The sequence below is a fragment of the Quercus suber genome, unplaced genomic scaffold, assembly GCF_002906115.3.
Source record: "Quercus suber isolate HL8 unplaced genomic scaffold, Cork oak 2.0 scaffold_123A, whole genome shotgun sequence".
NCBI lineage: Eukaryota > Viridiplantae > Streptophyta > Magnoliopsida > Fagales > Fagaceae > Quercus > Quercus suber.
In genome coordinates this window covers 711,981-726,993 of record NW_027071806.1, presented here as the reverse complement: position 1 = coordinate 726,993, position 15,013 = coordinate 711,981, and the positions used below count along the sequence as shown (strand labels likewise).

Sequence of the window (15,013 nt, the reverse complement as noted above, 5' to 3'; positions counted from 1 at the left end):
TAATTTCATGTAGTGTCATGTCGAATTCGTGGGTCATGCCCAATTTTGCTACCTCTAACTAAAGGTAAGGTACCTAAGTTTTGTCTTATATTCTTCTCAAAAAAAAAAAAAAAAAATTTTGTCATTTATAATATAGGATAAAATGCAAATGAGATTAAATTCTGTAATAAGTTTATATAAACCTTATAAAAAAAAAAAAAAAAAAAAAAAAAAAAAAAAATCTGTAATAAGTTTATATAAACCTTATAAAAAAAAAAAAAAAAAAAACAAAAAACAAAACTTGATGTGAACTTATCAAAAAACCAAAAGTTGATGTAAATCCTTTGGTTTATACAATTAAATAAGGACATGTCATGTTATTATATTACTAAAATATAATTACATCTAATCACATAAGATAACAACTTAATTAATATCGTATTTCATATTTTAAGTAAAAAATTGATATGATAATATCTTATTAGATGGTGTATAAATGGGTTTTACACTCCATCTTTACCAAATTCGAACTCAATGCAAATTGCACCATCCTTACCAAATTTCTAGTTTTATTTTCGTTCAATTAAGTTTTCAAAAGTTTAAAATTTAATTAATTTAGGTCTTTCATCCAATTTTGTTAAAAATCTACAAGTGACATTTATACTTGTTTATACTACAATCGTATAGTATAAAAATGCTACTTTTTTAGTTGTTTTACCGTATAAAAAATGCTACTCGTTTCGAGACTGTTCACTTTTCAACACTCACTTTCGTGAGAAACAAACAGAACCTGAAAAACATGAATATTCTCACTCGCCAATCCATCCTCCCGCACAGACCAACCCTAATTTCTTCGATTAGCTTCGGAGTTCTTAGAAAATTGGGTCCCAGAAGATGGTTCTCTGCGCATTCGGAGGAGCCAGAGCTGAAGGAGTTGATGGAGTACATGGATTCTTTGAAGAACCACGAGAAAGTGGGCGTGCCCAAAGGCGCTGGCACGGACTCGGATGATGGGTTCGATCTGGGTCGGATGAGGCGGCTTATGGAGCGGCTCGGCAATCCTCAATCTCAGTTCAAGGTTCAAAGTCCAACACTTTTATTTTTTATTTTTTTAATTTTGTTTGGTTTCTGAGAAAATGTAAAAGAAAAAAAAAGGGTGAAAGTTTTGAGCTTTGGTTTATAAAAACTGCTCTGTTGGGATGTAATAGAATTTCAGGTATTGAATGTTACATTTATTACTTAAAAATAGTTGAAACAACATAAGAAGAGGATATTCACATTTCAAAGCTTTGTGTTTTTTTTTTTTTTGTTTATTTTATTTTATTTTTCAAAATCAACACTATTGAATTAAACCCAGTAGTATAATTAGGCTCAGCATGCAGAAAGTTTTACCATAATATTGAATTAAAAAAATAAAAAAAGTAATGCTTTATGTATGTGGGCACAGAAAGTTCTGAATTTTGAATTTTTATGGTAAATTTGTTTGTTCATTTTGTTGATGAGTTTGAGCATTAAGTTTAAGTAACTAGCTCAACAGCTATTATAGGCTGTTCACATTGCTGGGACAAAAGGAAAAGGATCAACTGCCGCGTTTCTCTCCAATATTTTACGAGCAGAAGGGTATTCTGTTGGTTGTTATAGCAGGTATGGGTTTGTTTTAATGTTAATATTTTCTTCGTTTTTGTCAGATAATGTATCAAAGGATTTATGCAATCTGCAGCTGCTTTTAGTTTTAACTTTTAGGTATTGCTTATTTTTCAGCTATATTTTTTTAACAGTAGGCTTCATTTTCTTAAGCAGCCCACATATTCAGACTATAAGGGAACGCATATCATTGGGAAGATTTGGTGAGCTGGTGTCAGCAAAGACATTAAATTGTCTTTTCCTTCAGATTAAAAAAATTCTTGATCAGGCAATAGAGCATGAAAATGGGCGTATAAGTCATTTTGAGGTATCAACTAGTGTACAGTATTGTCCACCCCCCCCCCTCCCAATTGGATTAGATGAACAATGGAATTTAGTTCAAGAAATAAAAAGAGACTCAGAAGCTAGTGATTTCAGAACTGAATAGCTATTCTAAAGATGTTAGAATCGGTGATTATTTGATTGGTATTTACATGACCCTGTGCAACCTTGGGGATGGTATATGTAATTTATTCAATTAGTTGACCTGCCCTGTTTGTTCTTCTTTTGTTTTCCTCTGAAAATTTTACTGTAGCTTTCAGGTCAAAGTAGTTGCCATGAATATTTTCACATGTTAAAGTCTCATGTTTAAGATTTGATTTTGTACCTTCAAAATTTCAATTGAAGACTGGGGGGAATGTACTTGGTTTGGTTGCCTAGCTAAATTAAATTCTGTTATTGGAAATTTTATCTAGTTAAATTTTGTGTTTGTATCAAATTACCTTTGCACTCACTAATTTACTCTCTATTGTATAATGTTCAGATTTTCACTGCAATGGCATTCACCCTATTTGCTCGAGAGAATGTTGACATTGCAGTTATTGAGGTAATTCATTTTAAGCCATTTGATGACTTCTTTCTGCAATTTTTCTTCTTTTTTTTTTTTTAATTATTATTTTTTTAATTTTAAATGTACAGTGTTGGAAGACTATTAACTTTTTCAATGTTGCTTCTTGTTGATCTTTTTTATTTTTATTTGTTTTGATTTTATATGCAATTAGAGTTATTCTCTATGGAATTAAATTTATACTGATGGCTTTTCATAACCCAATACAAAATTCTAAGATGGCAATTTTAATATTAACTTTATTTATTATATATATAACAGGCTGGGTTGGGAGGTGCCCGGGATGCAACAAATATTATTTCTAGTTCTGGACTTGCTGCATCAGTCATAACTTCAATAGGTGAGGAACATTTGGCTGCACTTGGAGGTTCTCTGGAAAGCATTGCCATGGCAAAGTCGGGAATCATTAAACATGGCTGCCCAGTTAGGTTGTTCTCCCTATGCAATTCTTACGCGGATTAACGTGATCATATAAACTGATAAAGCTATGTTCTGATTAGTTTAAATCTTTGGTTATACTGCGAAGTATGGTTTTCCTTCTCTACATGTTACACTTGCAAAATCTTTAGAACAAATTACACAATGGATCCCACCTCATTGATATCCTTGGTAAAATGTGAAAAATGATTATAGCTGTATCACCTTTTTCTGGCCTGGTTTTACGTCATTCTTTTTGTTCTGGTTTCCTCACATTAGGTGTCAAAACTATGATTTATGGTTTCTCCAGGATATTTTTTCTTCTTTAATGCAATTTGAATAGGTGCAGAGCATGAACAGGAGCAAGAAGAGATATATGTTGTAATGAAAACGTCCATGGTATAATTTAATTAAGCAGCTCCAACATGTTATTGCTTAAGCAGACTAGAAGTGATGTTTTTGTTGTATACTGTCCATTTCGTCGACTCATTAATGTTTAATGGTGTCTTGAAGTGCCACCCAAGTTTATGATAATGTGCATATAGTTTTACATCAAGGCTGAAATAGTATTTTTGACTGAGATAACTATCTAAAGATGTATTCTCTTAGAAGTTGTACTCAATGATATGTTTTGTGATGCAGTTGCTAATTTAATTTGGTTGTATTGTTAATCACATGATTTTAAAGCTAGCTTTACTCTGCTAATATGGTTAATGTTTTTCAGTTGGTGCTGGGTGGGCCTTTCCTTCCACACATTGAATGCATTCTACGGGATAAAGCATTGTTAATGTCTTCTCCTGTAGTATCAGCATCTGATGCTGGAAATCAAAGTACCATAAAAGGTATTAGCAGAATCAATGGTAGACCTTACCAATCTTGTGATCTAGTAATACAAATTGAGAGGGACTTTAAGCTGGTATGCACTTGAAGCGTTATTTTCTTAATACCTTTGGACTTCCCCCCCCCCTCTCTTTTTTTCCAGTATTAAGCATTCTGTAATATCATGTTTTTTTCTTCTTCTTGAGAGTGGTACTTATGCAAGTTTTAATTATTGGCCATTTGAACTTTTGAAGAACTTATGATTTTGTTTATCACGCAGTTCCTTGAGTTACTGGATGTGAAACTGTGCATGCTTGGAAGTCACCAACTTCAAAATGCAGCAACTGCCACCTGTGCAGCACTCTGCCTTTGTAATCTAGGTGAATTTTTGTATGTGTGCTATAGTTTGTTCTACTTGGACTCAAAAATTATGGAACTGCCTTTGATTTTTAAAGTCAAGAAGTATTTATGGGGATTTCTTTTTCCCCTTCAGTTTAGGATTTGGTTCATATATGCCTACCTTCGTTTGATTTTAGGATTTGGCCTCAAACCTAAGATGGATATGCCATGATTAAGGATAACTAGTTTCTTTTTATATCTACACAAGGTACTGATAGTCTTAGCCCTTAGGTTGTCTTTCATGGTAGCCATTTGGGACTTTTACTGCTTTCCCATTAATGCTAACCCCCTGTGATCAGTAGAAGATTACCTCTCTCTCTTGGCTTGTTCTAAGTCCAGAGTTTCTTCGTGGGAAGCGAAACTTTATGGTGTGAGCCAAGCACTGGTGAAAAGAAAAATAGTGCAGCTGGTTCAAAAAAAAAAATTTGGTTTATGATTTTTTTGAGCAATCTTTAATCAAGTCCCTTTAATACTTTCATGGATACTCTAGGATGGAGAATTTCAGATGGATCTATTAGGGCTGGTTTAGAGGGTACATTCTTGCTTGGAAGAAGTCAAATTCTAACATCAAAAGAAACTGAGGCACTAGGACTACATGGAACAATGGTATTGCTGGATGGAGGTTTGATTCTCATGCTCACTTTGTTACTCATTTCACTATTCTGAATGAATTGAGCTGAGTATATAACCTGTAAGTCTTACTTATGATAACCATACAGTGTTTCACTTTTTTGCATGTTGGTATTGTCCTGAGGATATTAATTCTTGTTATATATTTATTTTGACTTTGCAGTTGTCATATTCTTTTGAATGTTTGCAAAATCTTCTGGGCATTGTAGGAGGAATGTTCTAGATTCAAAGAATTTTAGTTATACTGTTAGCACCAGATGACAAAAGCCAATCCTTATAACAAATTAATTATTAAAAAGAAAACAAAACTCTCATAGTTCTTTTGAATGTTTTCCAGCCCACACCAAGGAATCTGCTAATGCTTTGGTGAAGACAATAAAGATGACATTTGGGGTGGCACCATTGGCTCTTGTGGTTGCGATGGCAAGTGACAAAGATCACGTTGGATTTGCAAGAGAGTTTCTTTCAGGTATAGTCCCTTGTTGGATTTTGTTGTCTGTTACTAAAAATGGCTTTATTACTAATGTTGGAGGGTATAATGAGAACATGAATTGTTTTTATGTTATCAGAACCCCATCTCCCCCTTCCAACAAAAAGAAGCCTTCTTATATCAAAGATGTAGTGGCTCCCTCTATTATTTTGTGGGTACCAAGTGAAGCCTCCAAGGCTTCATTTACTGGAGGACAAGAACTCAGATTTATTAAAAATTTCAGTTCTAAAACATATTTAGTAATTCTAAAAGAAGGTTTAACTTATGTGCATGCCTTTGCTATAGGGTCTATTTGGATTAAGTGGTCTTAGAAAAAAGTGACTTTAGTCCATGTTGTTCAGGCCGTTCTGGGTGGGTGGTGAATGAAGAATCCTAGTTGTTTGTACCTTCTTATCTTATTCACTGTGTAGGGTTTAACACAAATTAAACTGAAATGTGCGGTGGTGGTAGGCAAACACAAATAAGCAGTTTTGTGGAGCCTTGGAAGGTCCTAATTGAGACTTTACCACATTTTTTCAGGTGGAGAATTAGTAGCGGTCCTTCTGACAGAAGCTGACATTGCTGGAGGCAAATCTCGAACAACTTCAGCTTCTTTATTAAGAGATTGTTGGATCCAGGCTTCCAAAGAATTGGGCAATGATATTGTCCATGATGGCATGATAAAATCCAGGGAAGTGTTCAATAATCTATTAGTATGCTCTGCAAGAAAATTAGAAAATGGAACCATATTAGCTGCTGAAAGTTCATTAATGGCTTCATTGAAGGCTACAAATCAGATCCTAAGAGAAAGAGCAGGTAATCAGTCAGGCATTATTGTAGTCACTGGATCTCTGCATATAGTTTCAATGGTATTAGCTGCTCTCACTGGTTAAGGCAGATCATTTATGATGTTGCTTTGAGTAACGGTTTCTATAGCTGATTTTGCTGACGGAAAATTGTAGTAGGTGCAACCCCTTTTTAATTTGAGTGGGAAATAATGATTCTTATAAATTACATCAGCTTCACCTTCACTATGGGTTTTTTTATTTCAATATATAGAGTTTTTGAAGTTTCACAAATTTTAATTCTTGTGAATCCTGTTATGTCTTTATAGCTATTGGTTAAACAGTATTTTAGTTACTTGTGTCCTAGAAGAGTCTTTGTAGCTTGGGCTGGACAGGGCAGCCAACTATGTCACCAATGCAGTTCGATTGTTCATCCAACAATACTTAGGAATATATTGAGATTTTGAATACCACAAGAACATGGTTGTTAAAATCCCAATTCAGATTGCAGAATTTTCAATTCCTAAAATCTTAGAATTGTTAAACAATTCAGATTGCGTTAGGATTCATAATTAATAGAATCTAGATAGGATCTAGATCCAAATTGTGATCAATTGCATTAGGATTCTATTTATGATCAGTTGTGAGTTGTCACTGTGACTGTGATCAGTTGTGAGTTGTGGAATTTGTGTTAAAAAGTATAAAATTTTATTCTATTTGGACTAAACTCTTTAGTTTTGGCCTAAAAAGTTCAAATAAAATAAACATTAAAAATTATAGATATGAGTCTTAAAAAAGCAATATGAAAAGCATTTAATGCTTTTTAGCATGTGTAGCAAATCAAGAATTTGTGAAAAATATATATATATATATATATATATATATAAATTAGTTTATTCTTCTATTAAATTTCAATATGGACATATTGAAACTCATCTCTTGAGATTTATATAAATGTAACATATAAGTTCATACTCTTTTGTTTTTTAATAATTTAATAGAAGGGATATTTGAAGCTTTGAACCCTAGATATTTTCGTTTTGAAATGCTAGGAGATGCGAATCAGTTAAGCTATAAGACTCTTAACCATACTCTTTCACATCATAATAATAGAATATTCTATTTTTTTTATTAAAAAAATCATATTTGCTGGAATATATAATAATTTTATACATTAGATTATTAGAACTCTATTTAGGGTATACCCTATTATATTCCAATTACCTTCAAGCAAGGACCAAAATAAAAATTAGGGTGGAGTGTTATGCCATAAAACTCAGGGGGGTATCATTTTTTTTATTTTACCCATAGTTAGGGATTTTTCAAAAAAAGAAGAAAAGAGATATATATATATATATATTATTGTTTGGAAGTCACAGTATGAGATAGCTTGTATTTATACAAACCCTCAAGGAGAAGTGTCATTTCTTGAGAAAATTACGAGAGCACTTTTCTGTGAAATCATATTAAAATTGGTGTTACCCTAAACTAATTGATTAAAAGAATGAAAAGCATATAGGCATATAATTCTTATTCTGCATATCGGCAGAATTATGGGCTGGCTATTCGTCATGCACTCCATAGGGCATGGGATTTGGGCAGAATTATTTTTGAATTTGGCTCAATCATTGCCATGAACTTGATTACTAATTGAAAAGATCCTTGTATGGATCTTTCTTCCTTGGTTCATGATTAGACAGATATTATTTTCTTGTAATTGTAGTCCTTAATAGATTACGTTAGTTTGTAGGGGCTTTGTAAGGTGTTTATGCTAATAAGTTACTTTCCTTATAATCTATGACTTTGATTTATCTTGTTTATAAAAGTTTCATTTATTTTGATCCCTAAGGCATAGTCCTTAGTATATTTGGTGTTTAAAATATTTACTTAGGCTTTGATCCATTTTACTATACAAAGTAATTAACCCATCTATTTGTTCACTGTTTAGATTACTTTTAGGAATCGATATTTACTGTTTTCAATGGAACTTAGAATAATCATGTATTACTTTGCTTCCTATGATTCAATGGCATTAGATTTCATTTTGCCAACGAGGGCTTGGCTGAGTGGGTAAGGCTCGGACGCTTCGTGCAATACACCTAAGTTCGAGTCCCGTTGCCCACAAGTTTTCATTGGTGGGTAAACTTAGTAGTGAGGTGTACTCACAAAATGTGAGGTGACTCCCGCACAGTGGTACAGAACGGGCCCCCGACTACGGGCTCCCTGATCAAGGCCACTGGCTCCCTGTCCGGGGGTGTAATATGACCATAAAAACCCTCATTTTTGTTTCTAAAAAAAAAAAAAATTTTATTTAGAACTTGTTCCTGTAAGTCTCTATTGTTTTATAAAGAAAAATATAATATGTCATTATTTTATTTGAGCGTATAAAAAAGTAACTTTACATATGATCCTTATTGAATTTAAACTTTCTTGTTTTTTCTATTGCTGGTGACTTCATAGTTCATACTACCCCTCCCCTAATTTGCTTCACATGTTTGATTTCTATTAACATTAAGAACGAAGACAAACTAATTAGGGACTTCATAATCCTAGGTATTAATTAGAAAAAAAAAAAAAAAAAAATCACTGTACTGACTGGCCTAAAGACTAAGGGTCCATTTGGATAGAATTTATTTTGTTAAAATTGAAAACTGGAAACATTGTAAAAAAAAATATTTTTAAATGTGTGAATAGTGTCATGGAACCATTTTTAATGAAAAATGTGATAAAAAATGAAGTTTGTGGGGCCTATGAACAGTGCACGAGTGCACTGTTCACGAAAGACTTGGTCAACAACTGCGGCTGGGAAAAAAAAAAAGTTGAAAACGCGCTACAGTGCAAAACGCAAAATGTAAAAGCCAAATTAATTTGAATCCAAATGGGTACTAAGAGAATTAAAACTAAAAAATCTGAAGAAAAAAAAAAAAATAGAATGTACAATCCACATGCCACCTTGGGTGATAATATCAATGATAATTAAATTTAATATGGGCCAAGTAAAACATAAATATTCTGAAGAAACTTGGTTATTTATGGAATTCGGTACAAGCAATTTATTTAAGGCAATTCCAAGACCTGCCACACACAATTTTTTTTTTTTTTTTTTTAAGGAAAAAAAAAAAGTACACACAATTTCATCCTACTACAATATTAAAATCAAGTGTAATCCAAATTAAGCTTCCACTGCAACATGGATGTGAATCCAAGAATAAGAAAAGCATGTAAAATCATAGGCACATCACACACGTAATCTTGGACAAAGATTTTTCTTATTGTCGAGACCTACACAAGATAAAATAATAGCTATTAGGTTGAAAAATTAAAACCAATTCAAGAAAAGAAATAGTTAGAGATATATCTAAATAAAAAAATTTTCACAAACCTTTTAGCGAAAGTGCAGTATTCCTTAGCCTTGAAACATCCTTTGCAATCTTGCAATATTCACTATCATTGCCACATAGAGCCAATCATTCAAGTTGCTTGTCGTTCGGAAATATAGATGTCTCCAGGAACGGTTCAACATCAAAGAGCCACAAACTCCCCAAAAGCCCACCATGAATCCAAGCCCCATACCAATATAAAGACATTTTAGGAATTCATCTTCATCTTCTTGATTGCTTTTACTACCACCTTTAGGTGACTCAGCATTTGGTTTCACGTCTCCTGGACACTTTGGTGTAAGTGGAGGGCCACAGAGTGCAAGATTGCCAATGAATCCAGCAGGGTTAGCGATCTGGATTTGAGTGCCTGTTGGAATTCTTCCCGACAATTTGTTATATGACAAGTTCAGGAAACTCAGAAAATTAAGATCAGCAATGCTAGCAGGAATTGAACCAAAAAGTTGATTTCTCGACAAATCCAGGGATTCTATTTGTTTCAAATGACCGATCTCTTTAGGAATTAGTCCTGTCAACATGTTTCCTGCTAAGTTCAATGTTTTCAATTCTGTAAGGTTGAAAATCTCTGCTGGAATTTCTCCAATTAATTTATTACTTGAGAGATCAATACTTTTCATCTCTCCAAAATTTTTGCCATAGACGTAAGACTGTCCTTTCCAACTAACAATTGTGTTGAAAACATAATTGCTGCTGCCCCCGAAATCATCATTAAACGTAACTTGAGTGCCATCTATATAAAAACTATAAGCTATAAAAGACTCATGAGTACTCATATTATTTATATTTTTAAAAGCCATGGCAGTCAAATTATAAAGGCATCGTGGAATATTTCCTGAAATATTATTTTGAGACAAGTCAAAAAATTGAATATGTGCTAACCGGCATAGTTGTAGCGGTATGCATCCATGAAACTTATTGGAGTGAAGGTCAAGAATGATCAAAGATAACAGGCTTTCTCCCATCCAAGCTGGTAGCTTTTCCGAAAATGAATTGTCTCTCAGATTTATAAATGACAACTTTGTGCAATTTTGTAATGACAATGGCAATTCTCCCAAGAAGCTGTTGTTGCTCAAATCTAGTACTTTAAGGTTTATCAAAGAGCCCATAGAGTCGGGAATTTGTCCAGACAAATTATTGTTGGCCAAATTTAGAATTCCTAATTCTGTCAATTGATTGAAACAAATATCGAGGCCTCCAGATAGCTGGTTGTTTGAGAGATCAAGGTAAATCAATTTCCTCGGAGCGGAGCATAAAAAATTATTTAAAATCCCCGAAAACTTATTGTTGGAGAGATTTAAGATAGTCGTGATAGACGACAAACCAAGTGGTTCACTTGGCAACATGCCCCTAATTTGGTTGTAGGAGAGATTTATAGTCTGGGGTGTAGGTATGTGCCAAAACCACGAAGGGATGGTATCTGAAATTCCGTTATGGGAGATATCGAGTTCGAGTAAGGACTGTTGAGTACGTAACCATTTTGGGAAATCAGGACCCAAGTTACAAAATGACAAATCTAAGGCAATCAATTGGAAAGGGGGCACCCAATCATTGCTGAATTTAAAAGTCAAAGAATTATGAGATAACCGCAATTCCGTTAATTTGGAAAGATTTGAAAAATGTTGGTCTGAGATTTCACCTTCCAAAAGATTGGAACCAAGATGCAAATTCTGTAGCGCAGATAGGTTTCCGATGCTTTTAGGCACTGACCCATTCATTTGATTCCCAGCTAATCTCAAGGCTTGTAAAGCACACATATTACCAAAGAATTTTGGAATGCCTCCTTCAAGTTGATTCTCGTCAAGAGAAAGAACTTCAAGAGAATTCATGTTACCGGAAGCATCTGGAATTGAACCTCCTAACTGGTTATAGTCAAGGTAAATATCAACCAAGTTGGTACTATAGTTGAACAACCACGGAAATATTGATTGAGTGACATGGTTATTAGAAAGATCAATTGTAGTGAGAGATTTGGAAAAGTTGATATGAGGGAGAGATGAGAGATCGGTGACAGGAGGAAGATCACAACTTACCAACATCAAATCTGATAGTTTAGGGAGATGACTCACAACTTCCAGCCAATCATTGGCGACACTGAGATTTGTGAAACTTAGGTCAACCTCTTCTATTAAAGACAAACGAGAGAGCCATTCTAGATTTTCAACAATTTTCAAATCATTATGATCGAGAGAGAGATGTTGCAAGAGTGAGAGGTTTCCAAGTTGATGTGGAAACGGTCCACTTAGATTGGCCGAAGAGAGAGAGAGGTAATTTAAATTACTGAGAGAACCAATAAACTTTGGAATATGGCTTCCATTAAAATCATTGCTAGTGAGATGCAGAGAAGTCAAATAAGGCAACTCAAGCAATGAAGGACTAATCATACCTCTCAAACCATAGGAACCAAGGTTTAGCTCAATTACGTGGCCTGTTTGGCTGTCGCAGTAGACTTCGTCCCAATCGCAGCAATTCTTTTCATCTTCAGTACTCCCCCACGAAGAGAGATTGTCGTTGCCATTAACAAAGCCTTTTTTGAACTCAAGGAGGGCTTGTCTCTCCTTCTCTATGCACAAAACGCTGCCATTTCCAACACCTGAAGTGAATCCAAGGGCTGGTATCAAATGTAGGAAAAGCGTTAAAAACGCATAGAGCAGTTTTAGGGAGCTTCCACCCATGACCTTTATCATCGCCTATGATCGAAGAGCAATTAAAATTAGGATCAAGAAGAGAGGAAGCACAGCTAGAAAATTCAGTGCAACAAGAATGTTTTTTTTTTTTTTTTTGGTTTCCAATTGCTTAGTAAGCTCTGAGTCTTAGAATCACCAGTATAATAAACTATTTATAGCGATAGCTCCATGCAAAACATAAAAGAATAATAAATAATAAATAATAAATAATAATAAAAAGATTAAATAGGGGTCAAATTCAAGTTGACTCTTTAGGATCGTATATTTAGAAGTGAAATAAAGTAGATGGAAAACTTTAGAGAAAAAATGAGAAGAAAATTTTCTTTTAAAGTGTGTTTTGTTGGGTGAAAAAGAAGGAAAATAAATTATAAGATCAAGATATTTTCTCTCCAGAGCCTATCAAAAAGTTTTTTTCACCTTCAACACGTTGGCTTCTCTCTTTTTCTTTTTTTTTTTTTTTGATTTTTTTTTGATTTTTTTTTGTTTCTCTGGTTACTAACATGCTTGGCTTCTTTTTTTCTTTTCTTTTTTTCTTTCTCTGTTTACTAACGTGCTTGACTTCTTTTTTTTTTTTTCCTCTTTCTTTGATTTTGTTTGGACGGTTAGCTTTCTTCTTCTTCTTCTTCTTTTTGGGTGCTCATTGTTTATTTTCTCATTAATTTTGGTTGGTTTTTGTTTTTGTTCTCTTTTCTTTTTAGAAAACAGTTTTGGGTTAATTTCTTATGCTATTTTTTTTTTTACTTTAATGAAGTTTCCATCTATACACAATTTTTTTAAAGTATAATGTGTTACTTTTGTTTTATATAATAGAGACATAATAGTAAATTTATTCAAACTTTATTTTCAACCAAACAAAAAAGTTTTTTATCTCTTCACTTTTCTACCCTCGCAACCAAAAACAAATGAGGGAAAATAAAATCTTTTTTATCTTCCCACTTTTCCATTCCCTCTCCATTTTTTATCCTCCAACTTTTCCACATTTCCGACCAAATGGACCCTTAAAGTCTTTGATCTCATTCTTTTGTCAGCATTCCGTTAGTTGGGTTGACGGAAAATATGAGTTGTTGTTGCAACCTCTTAAGGGCAACCAAACTTTAATACTTGTTGGCGAGACTCAATAGTCTAAACTTGGCAAAACCACTCAGTTTTGGATTTTCTTTTTTGAAAAATTCTAAAGTTACAAACTATTTTACATTTTTTATTTACAAATTGTAGTTGTTGATGTGATGAGTGATTATTAGGAGATAAAAAAGTATTTTCAATGATAGATTTAGATGAAAATCAGTAAGAAATTAACACATCAAAAGTTTGAAAAAATGTTTATGTTGGTAGCATTACTCTTTTTTTTTTTTTTTTTTTTTGAGGTCTCAACTCTGTAATGTTTCACTTTTACCGTTAAACAACTCCCCACCTTGAAAATGTTGTGGACATAGCATTTCTCTAAAAAGAAAATGCTAATACCTATGATACCTATGATTTGTTGTGAAATGTTGTAACCTNAAGTTGAAAGTAGTGTTTTCTTAATTAGCAAGTCCTGTGAAGTTTTTCTTGACTTGTTTGACACTTTTACCATGAAAACCAGGGATGGACCATTGATTTAAAATGCTAGGCTGTTTAAATTTTTTTTTTTATTATATTAATGAGTTGTTTATATTATTTTAAATAAAGTGGTAAAAAAATATAATATTTGATGTTGGATGTATTGTAAAGTGAGATAGTAAAATAGATAAAATAACTTTTTGAAGTGCTAAAAGTTAAATTTTTTAGCACTACTACTAAGAATTCTCTAACTTAAAAAAAATAATAATAAAATAAAATAAAAACTTTTTAAGATTTTTTTTATTTTTATGCTAAAAAATAATTTTTTTTATTTTTATTGGCTAAGATTTCTATCGGGTCGGGCTGTGGGTCATAGTGAACCTGACTCAACCCGACCCAATTTTGATTCACAAAAATGTCCTATGAATACTCCTTAGACAAAACCCAATTATACAAACATAATTTTTTTGATAAAAGAGAGATCACACTCATTGGTCCCAAATTTCCAATCGTCATAAGCTCACAGGGATTGGGGTATAGTATGCTTACATTTTTTGAATGATCATTGTTTCAAATCCCATGCCCAGAGGAAAAAAAAAAAACCGTGGTAACTAACCACGAGATACACAATACATCTTTTTTTTTTTTTTTTGAATTTTATTAATATGATGACAGAAAATTTGAACCTTATAAATGTCATGACTCTACTTATATTTAAAGCAATAATCAAATACCAAGCTATATTTACATAATAAAAAATTACCAAGCTATAATATTTATCACAATGAGATTCTATATGAAGGTTTTTTTTTTTTTTTTTTTTTTTTTTTTTCATTATACATTGATAGTTGGAAATGGAGTATTTGAACCATAGATATTTCCGTTAGAAATATTACAAAGTGCTAGTTAGAAATTCGTCTATACAAAACTCCTCAATCATTATAAAATGGATTCATTTAAAATAGAAAATAATTAACCTAACGAAGATTGATATGGCCCTTCAATCATGTGTGTCCATTCCTGCATGTTACTCAACATTTGTCTATAGTTTACATATGGTGATTTGAGAGAGAGAGAGAGAGAGAGAGAGAGAGAGAGAGAGAGAGAGAGAAGGCAGGAAAAAAAGTTTGCCCCTTGGTGTACCTCAGCACACATGTTGACGTAGTTTTAAGGTGTCCACTTCAGTGTGAAAATGTACCCCAAAATGTTCTATGAATGCCACTGTTGGCTAGCCTCCAATACACAACAACTTTTTGCATTAGCTCTCTCTACTATGAGACAAGACGTACATGGTTTAGATTTTTGTGCTTATTAGGGCCACAAGATGTTGTAGGAATGTCTTAAAAGTCTTGGGACCTTTTAAT

The 15,013-nt window shown here is 33.1% G+C and overlaps 3 protein-coding genes across 6 annotated transcripts; 1 reads left to right on the top strand and 2 right to left on the bottom strand.

The window, feature by feature from the left end:
* Window positions 1-705: 705 nt before the first annotated feature.
* Window positions 706-6,322, top strand: LOC112020235 (dihydrofolate synthetase). Of its 2 annotated transcripts, XM_024052794.2 has the most exons (10): window positions 707-1,057; window positions 1,526-1,623; window positions 1,780-1,930; window positions 2,426-2,488; window positions 2,771-2,932; window positions 3,651-3,842; window positions 4,026-4,125; window positions 4,635-4,766; window positions 5,112-5,243; window positions 5,784-6,322. In XM_024052794.2, the coding sequence occupies exons 1-10, from the start codon at window positions 779-781 to the stop codon at window positions 6,134-6,136; spliced, it is 1,662 nt and encodes a 553-aa protein (XP_023908562.1). In that variant the 5' UTR covers window positions 707-778; the 3' UTR covers window positions 6,137-6,322. The 2 variants fall into 2 exon arrangements, with proteins under 2 accessions (XP_065626273.1, XP_023908562.1); XM_065770201.1 differs by lacking the exon at window positions 4,635-4,766 and having other exon boundaries at window positions 706-1,057.
* A 2,703-nt stretch (window positions 6,323-9,025) lies between these two features.
* On the bottom strand, window positions 9,026-12,234 carry LOC112020199 (receptor-like protein EIX2). Of its 3 annotated transcripts, none has more exons than XR_010627683.1 (3): window positions 11,810-12,234; window positions 9,411-9,775; window positions 9,026-9,310 (listed from the first exon to the last, which is right to left on the bottom strand). XR_010627683.1 is itself a non-coding variant. In XM_024052756.2 (3 exons), the coding sequence occupies exons 1-2, from the start codon at window positions 12,108-12,110 to the stop codon at window positions 9,435-9,437; spliced, it is 816 nt and encodes a 271-aa protein (XP_023908524.1). In that variant the 5' UTR covers window positions 12,111-12,234; the 3' UTR covers window positions 9,026-9,310; window positions 9,411-9,434. The 3 variants fall into 3 exon arrangements, 2 of the variants coding, with proteins under 2 accessions (XP_023908524.1, XP_023908525.1); XM_024052756.2 differs by having other exon boundaries at window positions 9,411-9,949; XM_024052757.2 differs by having other exon boundaries at window positions 9,411-9,934.
* On the bottom strand, window positions 9,956-11,803 carry LOC136066234 (receptor-like protein EIX2). Its single transcript, XM_065770207.1, has 2 exons — window positions 10,306-11,803; window positions 9,956-10,156 (listed from the first exon to the last, which is right to left on the bottom strand). The coding sequence occupies exons 1-2, from the start codon at window positions 11,460-11,462 to the stop codon at window positions 10,135-10,137; spliced, it is 1,179 nt and encodes a 392-aa protein (XP_065626279.1). The 5' UTR covers window positions 11,463-11,803; the 3' UTR covers window positions 9,956-10,134.
* Window positions 12,235-15,013: the final 2,779 nt, after the last annotated feature.